A 21,312-nucleotide genomic window follows, 5' to 3' on the forward strand; every position below is an offset into this window, starting at 1 on the left:
ACAAAATAATTTAATTAGGATAAAAAGCACCCAGACTATGTTCCTTCTTCAGTGATATTTAACTAAGAATATCATTACTAATCACTCAAATGCTAACTTGGAATTATTACACGATTAAAATTGACAGGAAGAATCAAATGGAAATGAGAATGTCTTACAGAAACTTGGTTTCTTTGAGGTTTTTCTTTGTGGTGAATGCAAATATTTCATTATTTGTATTGTTATATAGTGCAGCATGCAAGCAGCAGTTCTCCGCATCGCATTATAAATAATAATAATAATGATCATTACTATTTTAATTTTTAGCAAGAGAGAGAGATTGAGAGACAGACTGATAGGAACAGACATACAGGATGGGAGAGATGAGAAGCATCAACTCTTCATTGTGGCACCTTGTTGTTCATTGATTGCTTTCCCATATGTGCCTTGACTGGGGCACTACAGCAGATAAAATGACCCCTTGCTCAAGCCAGTGACCTTGGGCTCAAGCCAGCAACCTTGGAATTCAAGCCAGAAACCTTTGTCTCAAGCCAGTGACCATGGGGTCATGTCTATGATCCCACAGTCAAGCCAGCAACCCTGCCCCTCAGTTGGTGAGCCTGCACTCAAGTCAGTGACCTTACGGTTTCGAACCTGAGTCCTCAGCATCCTAGTTTGATGCTTTATCCACTGTGCCACCACCTAGTCAGGCTATAAATAATATAATTATTGAATTGTGATATATTTCCTAATTAGTAGCCTTTTCCACAGTAATCCTTTAAGGCTCTAAGAAGATTCTTTAACAACATGAGGTGGTTAGGTGAATATTGAAGGCAGGTTACTTCTAGAAGATAAGTGAGAGGTATATGGGTACATGCTCAATTTACTGTGAGGCCAGCTATGTTAGAGAGTGCTGGTGGATGCAGTTGAAATACAGGTGCACCAGACAGTGTGGTTGGTTTAGAAGATACTTAAAAATGAATCAGGTCCTGATTCACACTATAGGAAGTACAAGAGACAGTTTTACCACAACTCCCTCATGAACTAAATACAAGTTCCATGGTAGAGGCATATCTAAATGTTGGCTCTGTCTGGGGAGCTGGCAGTGTTTACACAAAGAAAAACATTTAGGCTGGGACTGAAGGTAGAAATTTCAGTCAACCAGAAGAGAATGGAAGGTGGGACGGAGGTCGGAGAGAGCATTTCAAAACCAAAGCAACAGATAGGTGTCCCCGGGAATTTTGAGCGGCCTGTTTCTTTTCCTTTTTTAACTTCTGTTACATCAATGTTGTCATTTCTAATACATTTTGAAAAATTCTCCTTTTAGGAAGGCATGGGCTGTATCATATCAGCATATAGTAGATATTAATCTTGTCAGCAAAGGGGTAGTGCTCAAGGATTCCTTTAAGCCCCAACATTAATTCACTTAAGTACGTATTAGTCATTTGTTCTCCTAGACTGGGTGCTCACACATAAGTCTTTGCTATCAGAAGTGAGGCCTGGGTAACACAGCATTTCTGCCCACTGTTAGACATGTCTGTGTAATGAATCAGCGCAGGTTCTCCTACTTCCAAATGTACTTACCTTTACATGAAGTATGCCTTTTCACGACTGGGCTACTTTCAACAGGGTTATTTATCTGCAGTTGTGTGAAAAAGAAACATAAGCTTTAAAAGAGCTTGGATGTCATATGATAAATATTGTATATCCTTTCAAGGACTGTGTGAAAAAAACTGGGTAAATATATTTAATAAAACTTTAACGTTTTAAAAAGTGTTCTTCATTCCCCTTTAGACCTCAGCTGGATCTCCAAAATACAAGTGAATCAACCGGCAGTTCTAAGGCGGGCAGCGCAAATTCAGGCGCGCAGAACCGTGAAGAAAGAGTGGCAGGTAAGGGTTCTTCTCGAGCGTTCTGTTCCTGTGGTTTACAACGCCTGGCCTCTTCCCTCAAGGCCACGCTATTGAATTTCGCTCAAGATGCATCTAAATTTAAAAGATTGCAGCTGTCCATGACTTATTTTAATAATTCATATATGATGATGATGGGTTGGAGAACGATAACACATTTATCTGAACAAGTTAAAATGTTATTACTCTTGAGTGGCAAAGCTGCAATGATTTTGAGTCATCTTTATTCATGAGTGGATGAAATGGCATATTTTGTCAACACATTTATTCAGTTTCTTAGACATACCTTCTTTGGATGTCTTCTATTTTAGTTTTCAAACCATAACATCTAATCCTGGTGCGCCCACGGTTGAGGCCTTTAGGTGACCTCCTTTGACCAATGTGTTTCCTTTATCATTAATTTTCATAAATCATTTTTCAAAATTCAAAAAATGATGTTTTGTGGAGTACTTGTGGTATGCATGTTCTGCCATGGATACCAACCGAAGATGTGTTAGGCATTCCGGGATTAAGAGCAATTGAGAGTTTATTTCACAAGGGAGGCAAAAAGTTGTGATTGAATCCTTTTGGGTAACGTCTCACATTTTATTCCTCCTTGAAAATATTATGATTGACAAGTTGAAAGAAAATTCATTGAATGAATTGTGAAATAAGAATATTATTTAAAAAAACAGAATTGGATTAGATTGAAACAAACAAAGAAGTTAGGGAGTCTTTTTATAATGTCTCATCCCACATCCCAGGGCTGGAGGTAAAATGTAAGGTAGAAACGCTCTTGTTCCCGTGCTCTCTTATATTGGGGTAGCCCTGGGGGACTCCTTGTGAATGAGGTAGAGATGTCAGATGGAGGGTGACTTGATCTACTAGGGATTTCAAATTGCAGTATCTATAGGAGAAAAATAATATAAGGCTACTCTTCCCCCCTTTTATTTTTTTCTATGTAATGTTCATGTTGGTCACTGTTGAGCAACGTTTAAATCATAACAGAATGATAAGCCTTAGAATAGTATCCATGTCAGATGTCAGCATGCATGCTTGTCTAGTGATTGTCTACTAGCTAACTAGGTTGGAGATTCATTTTTTCTTTTAACCTTATTTTTGTTTTTCTTCAAACCAGGCTGCTTGGCTCCTGAAAGCTGTTACCTTTATAGATCTTACTACACTTTCAGGCGATGATTCATATTCCAACATTCAAAGGCTCTGTTATAAAGCCAAGTATCCAATCCGGGAAGATCTCTTAAAGGCTTTAAATATGCACGATAAAGGTAATGTTGTTGTGTATAATCTCTCTGATATTTACCTCTTTACAATACTGATGATTGAATCTAAGAGGACTTAAGACAAGTTCAGCTGCTACAATGAGAGCAGCAATAAGATGCATGGTAAAATTGTATAGCTAGACAAATAATTGACACGCTTCTTTTAAAAACAGCAGGGAGAGCATCTGAGTCTCATGTTTAGGTCAGTTCTTTCCATGCTGGATTAAAGTTTCTGATAGCTTCTTGATTTTTTTTTCCATTTCTTCAGTTTTGGAAATTTTCTATCTAGTGACTCTAAAATACTGATTCACATTCCCTAGCCATATGTGAAAAAGCCAGTCTTATTACTTAATAATCACATCTCATACATAAAGTATTTTCTGTGAGTAAATGAAATACTTTTGAAAATAAAATGAAAATGGGAAATATTGCATGCTCGTGTATAACTTTTGAAAAAAGTTATATTCACTCCTCTTAGCATACATGAAAGAACTTAGAGCAACTTTAGAAAGTTATTCTAAGTATAAAACCTTAACATTTTAGAAATGGAGGAGACCTTTGAGAGTTGGTCTCCTTATTTCTAAATGAAGAAAGCAAGACCTAGAAGGTGAAGTGCTCTTTCCAAGAACATGTGCCCTGTTTCCACTGGGCTGCTTTTAGGGCCAGGTGTTTCAGTGCAGGGGTGCTTCCCAGACCCCGAGCGCTGTCTGTGATGAGTGCAATGGGGACGCTGCATTGGCCCAGCTGTTTGTAGATATGTTATAGACCTAAAAAACTCTACAGCTTTTGAAAAATATTTATGATGTTTCTTTTCAGTTGGCAATAAAACGGCACCTATTAATAGCACTCAACAGTACCAACTTTGGGGGAGAGGGTCTGAAAAGAGTAACAACTTTATATGAGCCTTATGTTATTATGTAGGGTTTTTTTTTGTATTTTTCCGAAGTTAGAAGTGGGGAGGCAGACTCCCACATGCACCCAACTGGGATCCACCCAGCATGCCCACCAGGTGGCAATGCTCTGCCCATCTGGGGCATTGCTCCATTGCGGCCAGAGCCATTCTAGCTTCTGAAGCGGAGGCCATGGAGCCATCCTCAGTGCCTGGGCCAACTTTGCTCCAATGGAGCCTTGGCTGCGGGAGGGGAAGAGAGAGACAGAGAGGAAGGAGAGGGGGAGGGGTGGAGACGCAGATGGGCACGTCTCCTGTGTTCCCTGACTGGGAATCGAACCTGGGACTTCCACATGCCAGTCCAACACTCTACTGCTGAGCCAACTGGCCAGGACCCTATGTTATTTTGTTTTATAGAGGCTATTTGATTTTTGATTTTGGTTTATTTCTTAAAATAGGGATTCCAGATATATTTTTTACTATTTCTTATAAAAGAAGGGATAGGATTAGTTAAATGTCATTTTGCTATACTACCCTGCAAGGTTCCCTTATATATTTTTTCGTCCACTGTCTGAAAACTGTACAAATCTGGATTTTGTTAATTACATGAAAGAAGATATTTTAATTGAGCCAAGACCCCCAAGTTTATTGTTTAAGAGTTTAAAAAAATGTTATGTTTGTTAACTTCAAAGTATTTGTGATACTTCAAATGTATCACAGTTGTTTTAGTCTATGACCGTGACGTTGAGAAAACGATCCATGTTGTCAAGAACTGGAAGGGAATGCGGAAAATGAAAACATCTTAATTTTTTTGCAGCATAGTGGGGGAATTATTTTTTTCTCTCATTTTGATTTCTGCCAATGTTGTGGTATAAATAATCATTAAAGGCGTAGTGTGCAGATTGAGGTTCACATGCAAAAGGCTGCTGTGGCTTCTTTCTTCCTAGGCATTACGACAGCTGCCGTCTGCGTCTACCCTGCCCGCGTGTGTGACGCGGTGAAAGCGCTCAAGGCTGCGGGCTGCACTATCCCGGTGGCGTCAGGTAAAGCTCGTGGGCCTTTGTTGTTATTTCCCAGTGTGTTTCCAGTTCTTCAGCTCAGACACCTCGGGTATTATATATAGTTTTATACTATGATTTTAATTAGTTTTATGTGTTGGATTGGTTGCATTTATTCTTTTAGTATTTATTGATTGCCTTCTAAGTAGCAATTAACATATATTGATTAATTAATTCCCTAAATCAAAGAGAATTATATTAATTCCCAAGAATATAAAACTAGCCTGACCAGGCAGTGGCACAGTGAATAGAGCATCCACCTGGGATACTGAGGACCCAGGTTCAAAACCCCGAGGTCGCTGGCTTGAGCATGGGATCACATACATGATGCCATAATCACTGGCTTAAAGCCCAAGGTCATGTTATATTTGAACAGTAAGAAACAGATGTTTGCCACAATTAAGTAATCAAATTAAGGAGTCTTTATAATAGAAGCTGGCTACAAGGGGCAGACTAGTGTTTCAAAGAACTTGTGGCCCCTCAGGGGCAAGCTTTTAAAGGCATAAACCACATCCTGGTTGAGCTATGGGGAAGGGAAAGATTCCTAGCAAAGCAAGTTACAAAAGCAGAAAAACAAATTAGTTATTCTTGCTGACCTTTTGCAAGGTTTATCTATAGGAACAATTTGGGGAGGAATGCTAGTTATTTTTTTTTTTCATTTTTCTGAAGCTGGAAACGGGGAGAGACAGTCAGACAGACTCCCGCATGCGCCCGACCGGGATCCACCCGGCACGCCCACCAGGGGGCGATGCTCTGCCCATCCTGGGTGTCGCCATGTTGCGACCAGAGCCACTCTAGCGCCTGGGGCAGAGGCCACAGAGCCATCCCCAGCGCCCGGGCCATCTTTGCTCCAATGGAGCCTCGGCTGCGGGAGGGGAAGAGAGAGACAGAGAGGAAAGCGCGGCGGAGGGGTGGAGAAGCAAATGGGCGCTTCTCCTGTGTGCCCTGGCCGGGAATCGAACCCGGGTCCTCCGCACGCTAGGCCGACGCTCTACCGCTGAGCCAACCGGCCAGGGCAGGAATGCTAGTTATTAACGACTCCGGATATTTCTATAGTCTTGCAAAATAAGCTCTGAGTCAGGGGTAGAGAATCCTTAAGAAAAACAAGTTCCAGGGTCATTTTGAGTTCAAGATGGTAATCAGAAGCTTAAATGAAGATACTTATGCTAAGAGCCTTGTTTCAGTCCCTGGCTAGAGCCCAAGGATGCTGGCTCGAGCAAGAGGTCACTGGCTCGGCTACAGCCTCTGTCAAGCCACGTATGAGAAAGCAATCAATGAATAACTAAGGTGCTGCAACTATGAGTTTATGCTTCTCATCTTTCTCCCTCCTGTCTTTCCCCTTCTCTCACCAAAAAAAAGAAAAGAAAGAAAGAAAAAAGAAAAAAAAAGAATATAGAACTGCATCCCCGTTCTTAGGGAAACTTAGTTGTTTTGGAAGAACAGTGACATTAAAAAAATTATAATGCCAAATATGTAGTATATTATATATATGTAAAATATGATAATGATATGCAGATGGTACAGTTGTAACTCTGAGCAGGGACTGATTACTCTGCAGAGGTTGGTGACAAAGCAAGGGAGTGCTTCACAGAGACGATAATAACTGCTCTAGGCCTGACCTGTGGTAGCACAGTGGATCAAGCGTCAACCTGGAACACTCAGGTCACCGGTTCAAAATCTGAGCTTGCCCGGTCAAGACACATATGGGAGTTGATGCTTCCTGCTCCTCCCCCCCCCCCTTCTGTCTGTCTGTCTCTCTCTCTCTGTCTCCTCTAAAATGAATAAATAAATAAATAAAAAATAAAAAGAAATTGCTCTGGGTCATAAAGGGTATGGAGAAGTTTACAGTGTTGGTAAGATAGGGAAAGGCATTTTAGACAGAGGAACAATTGCAGATCAGGGTGCAGAAGCATGTTCAGGGGTGCAACTGGTTTGCAGTGTTAGAGCGTGTAAGGCCAGGAGCCGCCATAGTGGCCATTCACATGCAGATTCCCATTGAATTAGGGCAGATAGTACAGAAATGGCGGAGTGGGAGGATGGTGGCCCATCCTGTTTATTGGTGTCTCACCGAGACAGGCAAACCACAAAAGAGTACAAGGGAAAAGCAGAAAACCAGCTTTTCCCATGAAGGGCAAGGGATCAGGGAAGCCTCTGCAATCGTGATAGCAGGAACAGAGAGAGCAAGCTCCTGGTCTGCCCCACTTTATAGTATAGAAACCAAAACCTTTAATCCAATATACAAACAAGGAAGTCTCCAATACAAGGTCACGTATCTGAGGCATAATTGGATTCCTCATGAGAGTGCACTACCCAGATCATGCAATCAGTCAAGGGTGTGGGGAAAAGCTCAGTCCTAAAACTAAGCCTTAGGCTACAATGACCTGGCCTGCCTACAGCCTGTCCCCCACACCCAATACAAATCATAAGCGAGCAAACATATATATCATATTTACAAACTTATTTGACCAACAGAGCGTAAGGCGGCACCAAATAGGAGCTGTGAGAGTTGAAGCTGGAGGTCTTACTGGGAGACCATGCCAGGCTGTGGCATTTGGCACAGAAAATTAGATTCAGCTTTTATAAGGTGTTTTAAAATTAGGTTCAACTTTTAAAAGAAGAATATCTTGGTGCTTTAAAAAAGAAGTCTGGAAACTATTATGTTAAGTGAAATAAGCCAGGCAGAGGAAGAAAAATATCATATGACCTCACTCATTTGAGGAATCCAATGAACAATGTAAACTGAGGAACAGAATAGAGACAGAAGAGGGATCAAAGAGACTAGAGGAAAAGAGAACAGAGGGAAAAGGGATGATAGGTTGGGATAAACCTTAAGGGAAGGGGAGGGCATTATGGTGAGGGGAGAAAGGAAGATGTTGAGGGGAATACAGTAGAGGGGGGATGCATTCGGGGCAACACTAGAATCTATAAAACACAATAAATTAAAAAAAATATATAAAAGAAGTCTATAAAGATTATTAATTTATTTTATTAGAAATACATAAAAAATACATAATATATATGTAAAGCCAGTAGCCAGGGCCACTATCATAGCCGCTTGGCCCATGCAGGTTCACATTGAATTCGGACAGTCGGTAAAGAAACAACGGAGCCAAAAACTGGTGGGCCATCATCTTTAATCCTAGCTTGCACCCAGCGGGCAAGTAAAAACACACACTGGGCTCCAAAACCCACACATTCAGTGCTCACAAAGCTACTGACTTATCCGAGTTTCCTAGTGTAAAACCAGAAGCCAGGGCCAGGGCCAAGGCTACCACCATCACAGCAGATGGTCTTTTCTCCTGTGTGCCCTGACCATAGATAGAAACCAGGATGTCCGCATTCTGGGCCAAAGCTCTATCCACTGAGCCAACCAGCCAGAACAATAATAACGTATTTTAAAATTGCTATTTACTCATAGCACCCTCATGAGCATCTCTGAAGCAATTTAATTTCAGGTCTTTTAGAGCAGTGGTCTTCAACCCCCAGACCGGTACAGGTCTGTAGGCCATTTGGTACCGGTCCGCAGAGAAAAAATATATAGCTTACATTATTTCCGTTTTATTTATATTTAAGTCTGAACAATGTTTTATTTTTAAAAAATGACCAGATTCCCTCTGTTACATCCGTCTAAGACTCACTCTTGACGCTTGGTCACGTGATACATTTATCTATCCCATCCTAAAGGCCGGTCCGTGAAAATATTTTCTGACATTAAACTGGTCCATGGCCCAAAAAAGGTTGGGGACCACTGTTCTAGAGGATATAATCTAATGTTTGCCCTAATGCCAATACTATATGAAATAACGTTCTGTTTCTTCACACTTTTCAGGGTATGCATGAAGTTCTTAAGTATTATTAATATTTTGGTCTCTAAATGCTGATAATGATAACTTTTGGTTTTTTTTGGTCTGAAATCTTTGTTGAGATACCAAATAAAATTCCTTCCTTTTCTTTTTCATCCTCTGTTAGTGGCCACTGGCTTTCCAGCAGGACAGACTCATTTGAAAACACGACTAGAAGAGATCAGATTGGCTGTGGAAGATGGAGCTACAGAAATTGATGTGGTAATTAACAGGACCTTGGTGCTGACAGGCCAGTGGGAAGGTAGGTGCATGTCCTTACAAAGGAGACACAGGTCTTCCCTGGTGTAAAGCCAGTAGCCACAGCCACCATCACAACCGTCTGGCCCAAGCAGGTTTGCTTTAGATTCGGACAGTGGGTAATGAAACAACGGAGCCAGTAACTGGTGGGCCATTACCTTTAATCCTAGCTTGTACCTGACGGGCAGGCAATACACACAGCGGGAAAACACTTCCCTTTCCATTCAAGGCTCCCAAAGCCACTGACTTATCTGAGTTACACCTCTGTTCCCCATCTCCTTCTCTCTGCACAAACTGGCTTCTTCAGCATTCCTCCACCTTGGCTGCGTCTCCTCTCCTCCACATGGCCTTACTCTGCTCTCCTCTCTGCTCTCTGCCCTCCTCCTAGAACGCAATCACTCTTCTCCAGAACAACGTGATCTCTCTTTTTTTTTAAAACCTTTTGGCTTGAAAGCCCTCCCCCAACACACATTAATAAAATCACACCCATCCCAAGCAATCACCTGGTCGAGGGGCTTCCAAGTGGGCCGCGTCATTTTTAACAAAGTGAGCATAATATATTTTATCTGCCCAACACCTGGTGAATGAAATGGTGGGGATCTGGTAAGAGACAGCATGTTTTGGAAATCATTGATCCAGATCACAAGTCATTGAATCAGAGGGTGAATCTAAGAAATCACGGCTAAGGTTATTCATCCTTGCACCTCTCATAAATCTTGGAAATCACCTACCTGCATGAGCTTTTTAGATTCTTTTGAGATGAATAGTTATTTCCATGCAACAGATGATTAACTTTTATTCTGTTCTGTATTGTTTTGCTACTCAATGCAATAATCACTCCAGGCAAGTCTTTTATGCAAAGTTTATGTTAATATGATGGAGGAAATTTCCCTTTTTTATGTTAATCTTTGTGGATTTTTAAGATGTGAAATTACTGATAAGTCTGCTAAGTTTTTACTCCTATTCTTGCACATAGCTCCTATGAATATTATTTCATATTTACCTTTGAGATTTATGATTTACTATAACTGATTACAATAAGCTGTTGCCCATTCCAGTAACATGCTATTGTTTTTTATAGTTATATAATAAAGAAATAGATTTTACCTTTGCTTAAATATATTTTGTATAGTAGAGATCATGAATAGCTAAAATAAGTACAATTCTCTGTTTAAAAAAAATCATTATAATACGTAGTTTAACTAGAAATTTTTAATGCTGTCATAAGATAAAACCAGAATGTTATATTGTCTCTTTAGATATGTGAATACCAAATAAAAGGTATATTTTATTCTAAATATGGAGATTATTCCTGCTCACTGTTAAAAAAATAATTCCAACCAGTAATAAAGTGGATCTTCTACACAGTCTCATCCCCTAAGAATAACCCTTGCAATGTATGACTTTCCAGACTTTTTCCTCTTCATGTTTATACATGCAACTCCCACTCTTTTAAAAAGTTTAAATAAAAAGTAGGATTACATTTAATGTATTCTTCCTTAATCTACTTATTGGACTTGCCCATATCTTATGGCTATCTTTCTGTGACTTTCTATCTACCAACCTATCTATCTTATTGTCTGTAAATCCTAATTAAATTGTTTATCCATTAAGAATTGCTTTTGGTTACTGAGTAGCAAAGATTTGGTCAGTGATTTAAACACTTGAGGATTTATTCTGCTAGGTAAAGTCTGGAGGTTATTTCAGGAGCCTTGTGGCTGCCCCTTGTGGCTGCCCCTTGTGGCTGCCGCTTTTATCTTCCACTTCCAAAGCCTGTGGCTTCTACTTTCATGCTCAAGTGCACTTCATTGTCTAAAACAGCTCCTGAACATCGCTGGCCTTTCCACTCATCTGCTAGAGGACAGGAAAGAAGGGATTGTTCTATCCCCAAATCTTACACACTTTTGCTTATACCTCATTGGCCCAGACTGAGCTACATGGCCACGTATGGCTGCAAGTGAGCCAGGAAATGTAGTCTTTTTTTTTTCTTTTATTCTTTTTATATTCTCTGTAGTCTTTTAGCTTGGAATATTAACTACATTCCTGTACATTTTTAATAAGTTACCTGGTGTACATTTCTCTGCCCAGATGGAAGGAGCGAGGGAAGGAGAGTGCACGATAATGAGCTAAAAGGGACATGACAATGAAAAGCTTAAAAGCAAAGGGGCCAAAACAAAACAAAAATATTTAAATAAAAAGATATATGAAGTCAAAAGGCAACAACCCTCTTGACCAATAGTTATGGGCCAAGACATCTCAGAGATGTCAGCCCCTGAGATCGTCGCTGTGTTCCAGGATAATATAATCAGGGATACAAGAGTGTTCAAGAAAAAAATGTCAGGCCATTCTCATTGCCTTACTCGCTCCTCTATACTCATCAGTATTTGCCAGGTTTAATTCTTGACTGTCCATAAATATCTTTTTTGTGCTTTTGATTTCTGTCTCCTTTTTATGGTCCATCTGTGTTTTGGCCAATTGTAATAATTCTTAAAAGGTCTATTTGAATAGATACTCCTGGTTTCTATATATTAATTTTGCTTTTCTGCTTCTAGTGACAGATTTCAGTTAAGATTTAAGGCTCGAGGAAGAGAAAAAAATGAATAAGCATAATATGTAAGACAAATCTGGAAATAAACTATGTTGATTCAGTTGCATAAAAAACTATATGCCTTTTATGTCTTTCATAAAGTCTTTTGTTTGCTTTTTACTATGGTGTGTGCTATAAATGTAAACTATTTGGATATTATAACTGCAGCTACTAATAACAGACTTGTACCTGTCTTTTGTTGGACACATACATTCATTTCTCTTAGGTATATCACCTAGGAGTGGAATTGCTGAGTCACAGCGTAGCCATTAACTTTTTGAGAACCAGTGCTGTTAGAAATATTTTTGGTAGATTATATATTGGTTAGGCCCGACTATGCTACAACTAAGCCTCATAACTTATGGCTTAATTGATTAAGCCTCTTATATCTCAAACGTGTCTGCTGGAGGTCAGGTAACTCTCCAGGGCAGCTGTCTTTCCTCTGGCTACTCAGTGATCCAAACTGCTTCATTCCTGTGGTTCTACCATTTCAACATGTCTCAACATGTGGCCTCTTCAGAAAGCGTGGAGCTCACACCTCTCCCTTTACCACTTTAGCCAGGAAGTGGCACATGGCACTTCTGCGTACAGACACTTGATCAGAACATGTGCCTCGCCTAACTTGGAGAAATCTGGGAAATAGTCTTCTGGGTCCTAGGAAGGAATGGAAAAACAAATAGTGGTGTAAGTAATGTCTGCCATACTTCACTTCCCTGGCAGTACCTCTGTTCTAGTGTCATATGGAAATGAAAGTTTGTCCAGCTGTTAAATTCTAGGTAGAAATTAATTATTTTCTTTGGAATCTTGAAGTCATTTCTCTATTGTCTTTTAGCGTCCAGTGTTACTTTTAAGAAATCTACCGCCATTGTGATTCTCTGTTTTTTCTCTTTGAAAGTGTTTAGGATTTCTCTATCCTGCGTATTCGGACATTTCACAGTGGTATGGCGTGGTGTGAATATTTTACTTTTTTATTTTTCATCATTATGGTTTTGTACTACTTGCTGGAAATTTTCCCAATTTTACTTTCCAATTATTTTATTGATTTAAATTTCTACTTTTATATTTGTAATTTGCACAAGATTTTTCTTGTTTATTTTTTATTCTTTTTGTATTGCATCCTCTTGTTTTATGGATGGAATACTTGCTAATTAATATGTTTCTTAAAGTTAAAAAAGGTTGTAGATATAAAAGCACAGTTTATATTGTAACCTGTGCTTTTGTCCTTAGAATATTACTAATTGGAAAATCAAATACAGTAGAGGATGGGTTTTGATGTAATTGGCAGTCCCTTAATGAACTAAGCATAATTGTGTTTAAGAACTGTCAATTTCCCATTAGCAGGCATTCATGCAAAATATAATAACACATCTTTGTCCTAGACCATACTTTTCTATTAACCCTTTTTTATGGTGTTAATAACCTCTTGACCCAAAACAAAACAAATAAAAAAGGAACATTTAATGTTCAAAATTTAATTCTAAGCAGAAATCAGCAAAGACTTAGAACTTTTTCCACGGCAGTATCTTGTCTTACCGTATTTTCTCAATTTGAGTACATATTGCGTTTTTCAGTGTCATGTTTTAATATTAGCTGTTTATTAAAATATGAGTCTAAAATTGATTTCTTAAAATTTGCTGATGGAAATGTCTGTCGGGCTATTACACATTCTAATCTAGGTCTTTCTCTGTGCGCTGAGGCTTCTAGGATACTGGTTAAAGAAAGAAGGAATCCCATTTTTTAAAATCTGGCATTCAAAGTACACCTTAGCCACGTCTCATCGTCCCAGGGACCCATTGTTTAGGGTGTGGACTCAAAGAGGAAACTGGAGGGGACTCATATTCTCCCTCTTGGATTCTCCATGGTGATGACGTAAAATCTCCACCTTTCTCAAACTTTTAACTCTTCCACCCACCTTGAGGTTCCTTTACTGGCGGGCTCTGTTGCGCAATGGATAGCGCATTGGACTTCTAGTGACGAGGTTCCTTTACTGTTAGCAAATGACCTACCTGTCAGTTCTTAGAGGAGATAGAAAGCATTAGACAGGACTCCCTTGAGAGCCTCACATCAAATAGGCCTCTTCCTTTTCCCCTCCCAGTCCAGTCCCCCTGTTCTGCCATGGCTCTCATTTTCTTCCACTTTCTCAGAGGCCTTCCTCTCTTTAGCTTCTCACCACTTGCCCATTCCCATCAGCATCTAAACATATGTAAGCCATTGCTGCCTGCACCATCTCATAGTTCCGTGGATAAGCACTAACTTGGTACATTTTTTTTCACTTCTAGTTCTTGGTTCCACATACTTTAGATGCAGGGTGATTGAAGCATTGTTGAAGGTACATACTGACTACCTAGTACAATCATATTTTCCATGTATTTGTATTCATTTTGCCTGGCTGTGCAGTTAGCTATAAACAGGTGGCTTAAGGAAAAAAGTGTTACTTTGGTGAGTTTAGCCAGAAAGTGCATTTATTCTCTTAAAGGCAGCTCTCTTCTCCCTGGGAAGGCTGTGCTTTGGGATGAAGATGGCAGCTTGTGGTGGGATAGAGAGGAGCTGTGCTAGACTGTGATGGGGGGGCACCCAGTCAGCCAGGCAGGTAGGCTGACTCATCATTGGAGTCAGTCAGACCCAGACTGACCTGGAGCATACACTCTGGAGCAGGAAGGGGGGGGGTAGTGCTGGGAGACAGGAAGGGTTGAGGGCAGAGTCCGCATTATACAGATCTTGGGTGAAATCCTGGCACTACCATTAGTAGCTCTTTTCTCTAGGGCAAGTTACTTCTTTGTGCCTTCTGTTCCTCCTGTAAAGTAGCAATAATGGCATCTACCTCACAGGGTTATAATAGCAATTAAATTCTGTAATGTGTGTAAATTGATCGTCTTGTTGCTTAGCCCAGATGCCTCCCTCCGGGCTGCGGCATTTTCTCCCCCCCCCCCTCCTGCTGATGATAGGACATTGTCAAGGGAAGGAACCATCATATAGCACATGTATGGAGTCGGTGAAGTGGAACTCTAAGGGCTTTGGTTTTAGTTTTTGTAATTTTGCTAATTTATACATAATTTGGGGGCAAACACTTCACTTCTCTCTGCCTGTGTTTAAATAAGCTACCAATGGGGGGATAAGTCATAGGGATTTTTGCAGCTCTTTAGAGCTGTATAATGGCCTGTGATTTTATATTTGACTTTCATTGTCTGTGGGTATTATTCCCATGGTAAGTGCTTGTAATACTGTATTTTTTAATGATGATATTGAAGTTGACATCTAAGTTGCATCCTTAAACAGTTGTTTGAAGAAAGCATTTAGCAGAAGGGATTCTTCATCTCATAAATCTTACTAAGCAGGTTTTGAAATTTAACTGCATTCCATGCTCTGTAACTGTACAGAAGTGTTCATTTTTTTACCTTTCTGTGACCTCTCTCTGCTGCATACATTTACCTACTACATTACCAGTGACAAAAATCCTATCAGATTCTGCTTCTTTCAACAGTTTTCTAGTTCCGTGAGCTCAGGACCTACAGCTGACTTTACTAGTGTTTAGAAACCCCTTTAACTCTGCAGCGCCAGCAGACATGACCTCAGGTGACTTCATCTGTGACGTTTTTCCAGAATAGCATGTTCCCCGTAGCAACTGGGACTATTGTTTGTCTCCTAGCTCCAGAGTCTCATGTGCCTTTCACTTCCCTTCAGTCTGCAGCCCTGAGTTGCTCTTCTAAACTTGGTTTGTGGAGTTACACGCCTCGTGGCTATCAACAGTTTTAGAGTGAGAGAGTGAAATATTAGGGCCAAAGCTACATTGTGCATTGTTGTGTCTTATGAAAGTGGATCCTGAAAATCTTGAATCTGGGCAACAATTTTTTTTATTTGCTTTTTTTTTTTTTTACATAAGAGGGATGGTAGAAAAAAAATCCCTTGAGAAAAATTGATGTTTTCCTTCATTTTATAGAGCTGTTAATCATAATATCACATGAGAAAAGCCATCTTTACATCTAGAGACACTTTTGGGGGAAGAATCACATCATCTGTGTTCTGTGTGTCCGCAGTCTTAGGGATGTTTATGACAGAAAAGTTCTGGAGATATTTAATGGCATCTGTACATGTTTATGGTTTTTGTTTTTATGCCCTGATTCTTCAAACCTTCAGATACTATTGACGAAAAGGTGTGTTTTATGTCTTGTAGGTTATTTTACTACCTGGTGTTTTAGCTCATCTCAGTGTTACTCATACAAAATTAATTAGATGTCTTGGTGGAGGAACACTGTTCTTGAACATTTTGTGACTTTTTAATTTCAAAGGTTGCTGTACAATGTTATATTAAGTGTTTTATTGTACATATAATTATCTTAAGAGTTAATTTTCAAGCCATTCTTGTGCAGTGTTGAACATCTTTCCGGTACTCAAAAAATAATTGCTTAGATATGTTCATTAATGGTTCTTTTTTAAGTGCCTTTGACTAGCATGAATTATAAAAGGAAATCTACTTTATGACTTTTGGATAGGAAATACAGTCTTTAAACACTTGGATTCTTATTTAAGTCATAATTTCTATACATGAAAGCTTTGCTAACACAGTTTTCTATGTCTGCAGCGGTGCTTTTTCAGAAACCTTAACAGACAGCGGCCTGAAGATTAAAAGTATATATTTTCCTTTAAGGTGAAAGCTGGAGAGAAACCAGATAATTTTATTTGATTATTTCTTTAAATTAAAAGTATTTTTTAATGTTTTTTTTTTTTTTTGAGAGAGAGAAACATCTATTTGTTGTTCCACTTATTTATTCATTCATTGGCTGTTCCTTATGTGCCCTGTCCAGGGATCAAATCCTCCACCTTGGCATGTCAGGATGATGCTCTAACCAACTGAGCTACCATCTAGGGCTCAAGATAGTTTTATTTCTTTTATTATTATTATTATTTTTGCATTTTTCTGAAGCTGGAAACGGGGAGAGACAGTCAGATAGACTCCCGCATGCGCCCGACCGGGATCCACCCGGCACGCCCACCAGGGGCAATGCTCTGCCCCTCCGGGGTGTCGCTCTGCCACAACTAGAGCCACTCTAGCGCCTGGGGCAGAGGCCAAGGAGCCATCCCCAGCGCCCGGGCCATCTTTGCTCCAATGGAGCCTCGGCTGCGGGAGGGGAAGAGAGAGACAGAGAGAAAGGGGGGGGGTGGAGAAGCAAATGGGCGCTTCTCCTATGTGCCCTGGCCGGAAATCGAACCCGGGTCCCCCGCACGCCAGGCCGACGCTCTACCGCTGAGCCAACTGGCCAGGGCCTCAAGATAGTTTTAAAAAGGGAAAAGTAAAATGCTATAGATGCAAGTTCCTGCTGACACAGGGAGGCAGAAGGCAGAGCCAGTTTCCACTGTTCTGGAAACAGGTACAGAGTGTCCCCCTGGGCTCCTCGGATCTGTGTTGTCATGCTCGTAGACCTTGCCTTGTGGCCAAGCTCTCTGACTCCTGTCAGCAAACGCACCATCCTCACTTGTTTTTCAGCTGGGGGTCATGAGCAGGTCAGGCTATGACTTCCCTTTCTTCTCATCAGTGTGGCAGTTGTAGGAGGGATGAGGGGGGACAGACAGGAGACAACCCCTTCTACTGGTTGAGACACTATTGATTAAGCATCTATAATGTAATATATCCTGAGTGTCTGGTACACCCACTTTCACTATTCCTGAAAACCTCATTATAAGCCAAAACATTTATTATCAGGTTTTTAATGTGACATCACTACGCCAGCCACTTCCCTGGCGTATGTGTTTTGTTAAATTTTACATTATTCTCACTAATTTGCAGTCGTGGTGTTTGAATTCCATTTTCATTTGTCAGTCATCTTTTATAACAGCCTTCCAAATTATTATTTCTCTGGTATGAGCAAAAATTGTATTTTCTTTCTTTCTTTCTTTTTTTAATGGGGAATTTTTAGTTTCTATAATGTTTGAAATTTTAACAATGAATATGGATTATGTGTGAGTATGTGAGCAGAAAAGTTAATAAGGACTCTAGGGAATCAGGTCATGATGTATGCACAGATTTAACAATAAGGTGACTACTCAAGTATTGTTTATAAGAGCGAAAAATTCTGAAACCTTAAATATCCAGTAATAGAAAAATGATTGAATAAATTGTATATGACCATGCAGTGGAAGATTATGTAGGAGTCTTATTATTTCTAGACTTTCTTAGTGGATAAGTCTAGGAAATACATGAATGTTCACATATATGCAATGCACCCATATAAAAATATATACATCTATGTCTGTCTGTCCATCTCTCTCTCTCTCTCTCTCTCTTTCTCTCTCCCTCTTCCTCCGTCCCTCCCTTCCTCTATCCCTCCCTTCCTCTCTCTATCTATCTTTTCTAGAACCCATGAGTTTGTAGTGACAACTTTTATTACAAGCCAACATCACAGGGTTTATTTTCGCCTTTCCCTTTCTATATTTATGTCCCTCTTTCTTGTCAGTGAGAAATCTTGCTCCTGTTATTCTCAGTGTATTTACTTATTTGATTGATTTCCTTGTACCTCACAATCTCTTCTTCCTGTGGGCCGTCTCCTGGCTGTGTACTGTGTACCCAGGCTGGTTACGCTCACCGAGTCTTCCAGAATTCCCAGTCCTCACTGGTGAGATGATGCATAGGAAACAGTTTAAGAATTTTTAAAGGAAGATGCTTTGAAAACTTAGGGTATATTTTATTCTTTTGAATAATTTCTCCACATGAAGAATTTTTTGGAAAGGGAATCGCTTGCACTTATTCCTTCACTTGTAATCTCCTTCCCATGTGTAGTTCGGTAGCAATTATATATTGTAAATCCACGTCCTGTTGCTGTCTATTCTGGCTAATGTAGGGGAAAACCCACCCATTAGGTTTCCCACTGTTCTGTTGGTTTATATTAAGAAGAAAGTGACAGTTGAGTATGTTAGAGGACATTACAAGTTGAGATTTACTGGGTTACATTTCAGCCAAGTCATTTGATTTACATTTGTCATCTATCTAGTTCCAGGGGGACTATCACTGTGATGCCAAGGTACTCAAAGCTATATAAACACTTCTAAAAATGCTTCCCGTGGCTTCTGTGGCTTGTGTTGGAGTGAGGTGGTTTATTTTTCTTATATGTAAGGTCAGTAAGTTCTAATTATGCTTCCATAAGTATTAGAGCAATGTTTCTTTGTTTTGCTTTTTACAGTTATTTTTCAACTCCTGGACATACATAAGGAAAATAATGGGAAACTATGTAGTATTGAATGATAAAATTCTTACTTTATGACTGCTGCTGTTCTAGTCATATAAACTGTTTTATTTAATCTTCACAAAAATAGGCGAGCAAACTGCAGCTCCCTAAGTAATTAGGCTTAGAAAAATTGAATAATTCTTACAAGTTTACAAATCTGGTACGGAGCACAAAGTGTCTTATTATTTTAGGAGTCTGTACTCCAAAGGAGCCTGGGCTCTGTGATATAGTAACCTCCTTCCCCCAGACTGCTGTTCGAGTGCCCCAGAGAGGTTGTGTACACCGATCAGTGTCCTCTGATTTTATCAGTTCCTCTGTGCTGACCCTAATAAGCACTCAGCAGTAGAGTGCCAGCACCACCACCGCCACCAGCATAGACAGACAAGTAGCTGCCATTCCTTGAGTGTTAACGATGTGACAAATACTGTCCTTAGCACTTTATATGTACTTTATTTGATGCTTGAAATAACTCCATGAGTTATAGATGATCCCCATTTCATAGATGAGGAAACTGAGGCAAAGTTTTAAAAACTTGCCCAAATCAAACAACAAATTAGTTTTACAGGTAGGCAGTCAGGGCACCTACTATTGTCTGCTCTACCATCCTTCCTCAGAAAATATTTTATATAGATTTATGAGTTGAAAACAAATAAAACCAATTCTGATTAAGTTAAGCTGAAAGGGATTTATTAGAAAGATATACATAAACCACTGCAGCAGTAGGAAGCCAGGAAAACCAGGCCTGGAAAACGAGTAGACCGTGAAAGCCTGGGAGGAAGGGGATAGAGCCAGACTGAGCCATGGGAAGAGGTTGGTCACAGGGCCACTGCTGGGGCTGCTGCCACTGGCCAGGACAGTACCATGCTGCTGGCTGCTGAACTGTTGCGTCTGCTAACATTGCTGGTGGAGCAGTACTAATAAAATCTCTAACTCCACTTTCAACTTCGTATTGCCCAGTAAGATTTGAAGGCTCAGGTTGAAGCATTTGCTCAATGGAGCCCATGCCATATTTTAAAAGGGCCAGATTTGATAGGCTTTTCTTTTTCTTTAATTGTTCTGGTATACTCTGGGCAGAATGGTAACAGAAAGAAACAACTTTCCTCATATTGAACTTTAAGATATTTGCTCAGAAAAACTCCACCCCCTTGATATCCTGAAATAGATCAGTAAAGTGATTTTTTGGAGTTGGCAGTTAAAGACGGAAAAGGTACTAGTTGTTGTGTATTTGCTAAATCCAGTTAAGCTCTGAGTGATCGTTTTTGGTTCATTCTGTTTGGATCGTGGATTAAAGAGCCTAACTTTCAGGTGGCTGATACTCGAGCCATGAAAGACATCTGGGTTTTCTGGTTGATTCTAACTGTAAGTGAAGAAATTCACTGGATTTCGAAGTGATCTTTAGAAAAAGGATGGTAGTTTTGTCCATAAATATGATCGGGATCAGTGTTTTAAGAATTTTGTTGTATAGGCCAAAGTTCACTTTAACAAATGCTGTACTAAAAATATTTTCAGGCCTTATCTGATGGCTCACTGTTTGTAAGCACTAATCCATTAAAAAAAACTTCAGTGCAGTACAAGGAGTCGGATCAGGCCAGGAAATAAGATTTGACTTCCATCACATAGCACTTAATGGAAAATCATTTTACTAGAATTCTGAGCTTAATAACGATGATGATACATTTTGAGTGCTTATAATAAGCCAGGCAATGTACAGAGTACTTTATATATATATACATACATATATATATATATATATCTTCTCTTTTAATCCTCATAATAACCCTATAAAATAAATGTTATTATTGACACTTTTAGGATGGTGCAAAGGCTAAGAGAAATAACTTTCCCAAGGTTACATAGTAAGTGGTGGAGGTGGGTTTTAAATCCATGTTTGCCTGATTCTCTGGCTTACTTTTTTTTTTTTTTTTGTATTTTTCTGAAGTTGGAAACAGGGATGCAGTCAGACAGACTCCCACATGCACCCGACTGGGATCCACCTGGCACGCCCACCAGGGGGCGATGCTCTGCCCATCTGGGGCGTCACTCTGTTGCAACCAGAGCCATTCTAGTGCCCGAGACAGAGGCCACAGAGCCATCCTCAGCGCCCGGGCCAACTTTGCTCCAATGGAGCCTTGGCTGCAGGAGGGGAAGAGAGAGACAGAGAGGAAGGAGAAGGGAAGAGTGGAGAAGCAGATGGGCGCTTCTCCTGTGTGCCCTGGCCGGGAATCAAACCCGGGACTCCTACACGCCAGGCCGACGCTCTACCACTGAGCCTACCGGCCAGGGCCTTCTCCAGCTTCCTTTTGATGACAACAC

The 21,312-nt window shown here is 40.1% G+C and overlaps 1 protein-coding gene across 1 annotated transcript in view; it reads left to right on the forward strand.

Moving 5' to 3' along the window:
• DERA (deoxyribose-phosphate aldolase) overlaps positions 1-21,312 on the forward strand; it is a 141,514-nt gene that overhangs the window by 64,988 nt on the left and 55,214 nt on the right. The window contains exons 2-5 of the mRNA XM_066264551.1: positions 1,774-1,871; positions 3,007-3,154; positions 4,985-5,080; positions 9,065-9,199. Of these exons, the coding sequence (XP_066120648.1) occupies positions 1,774-1,871; positions 3,007-3,154; positions 4,985-5,080; positions 9,065-9,199 (477 nt within the window). The remainder of the gene's footprint in view (positions 1-1,773; positions 1,872-3,006; positions 3,155-4,984; positions 5,081-9,064; positions 9,200-21,312) is intronic.

This window comes from Saccopteryx bilineata, chromosome 1, assembly GCF_036850765.1.
Source record: "Saccopteryx bilineata isolate mSacBil1 chromosome 1, mSacBil1_pri_phased_curated, whole genome shotgun sequence".
Classification (NCBI taxonomy): Eukaryota; Metazoa; Chordata; class Mammalia; order Chiroptera; family Emballonuridae; genus Saccopteryx; species Saccopteryx bilineata.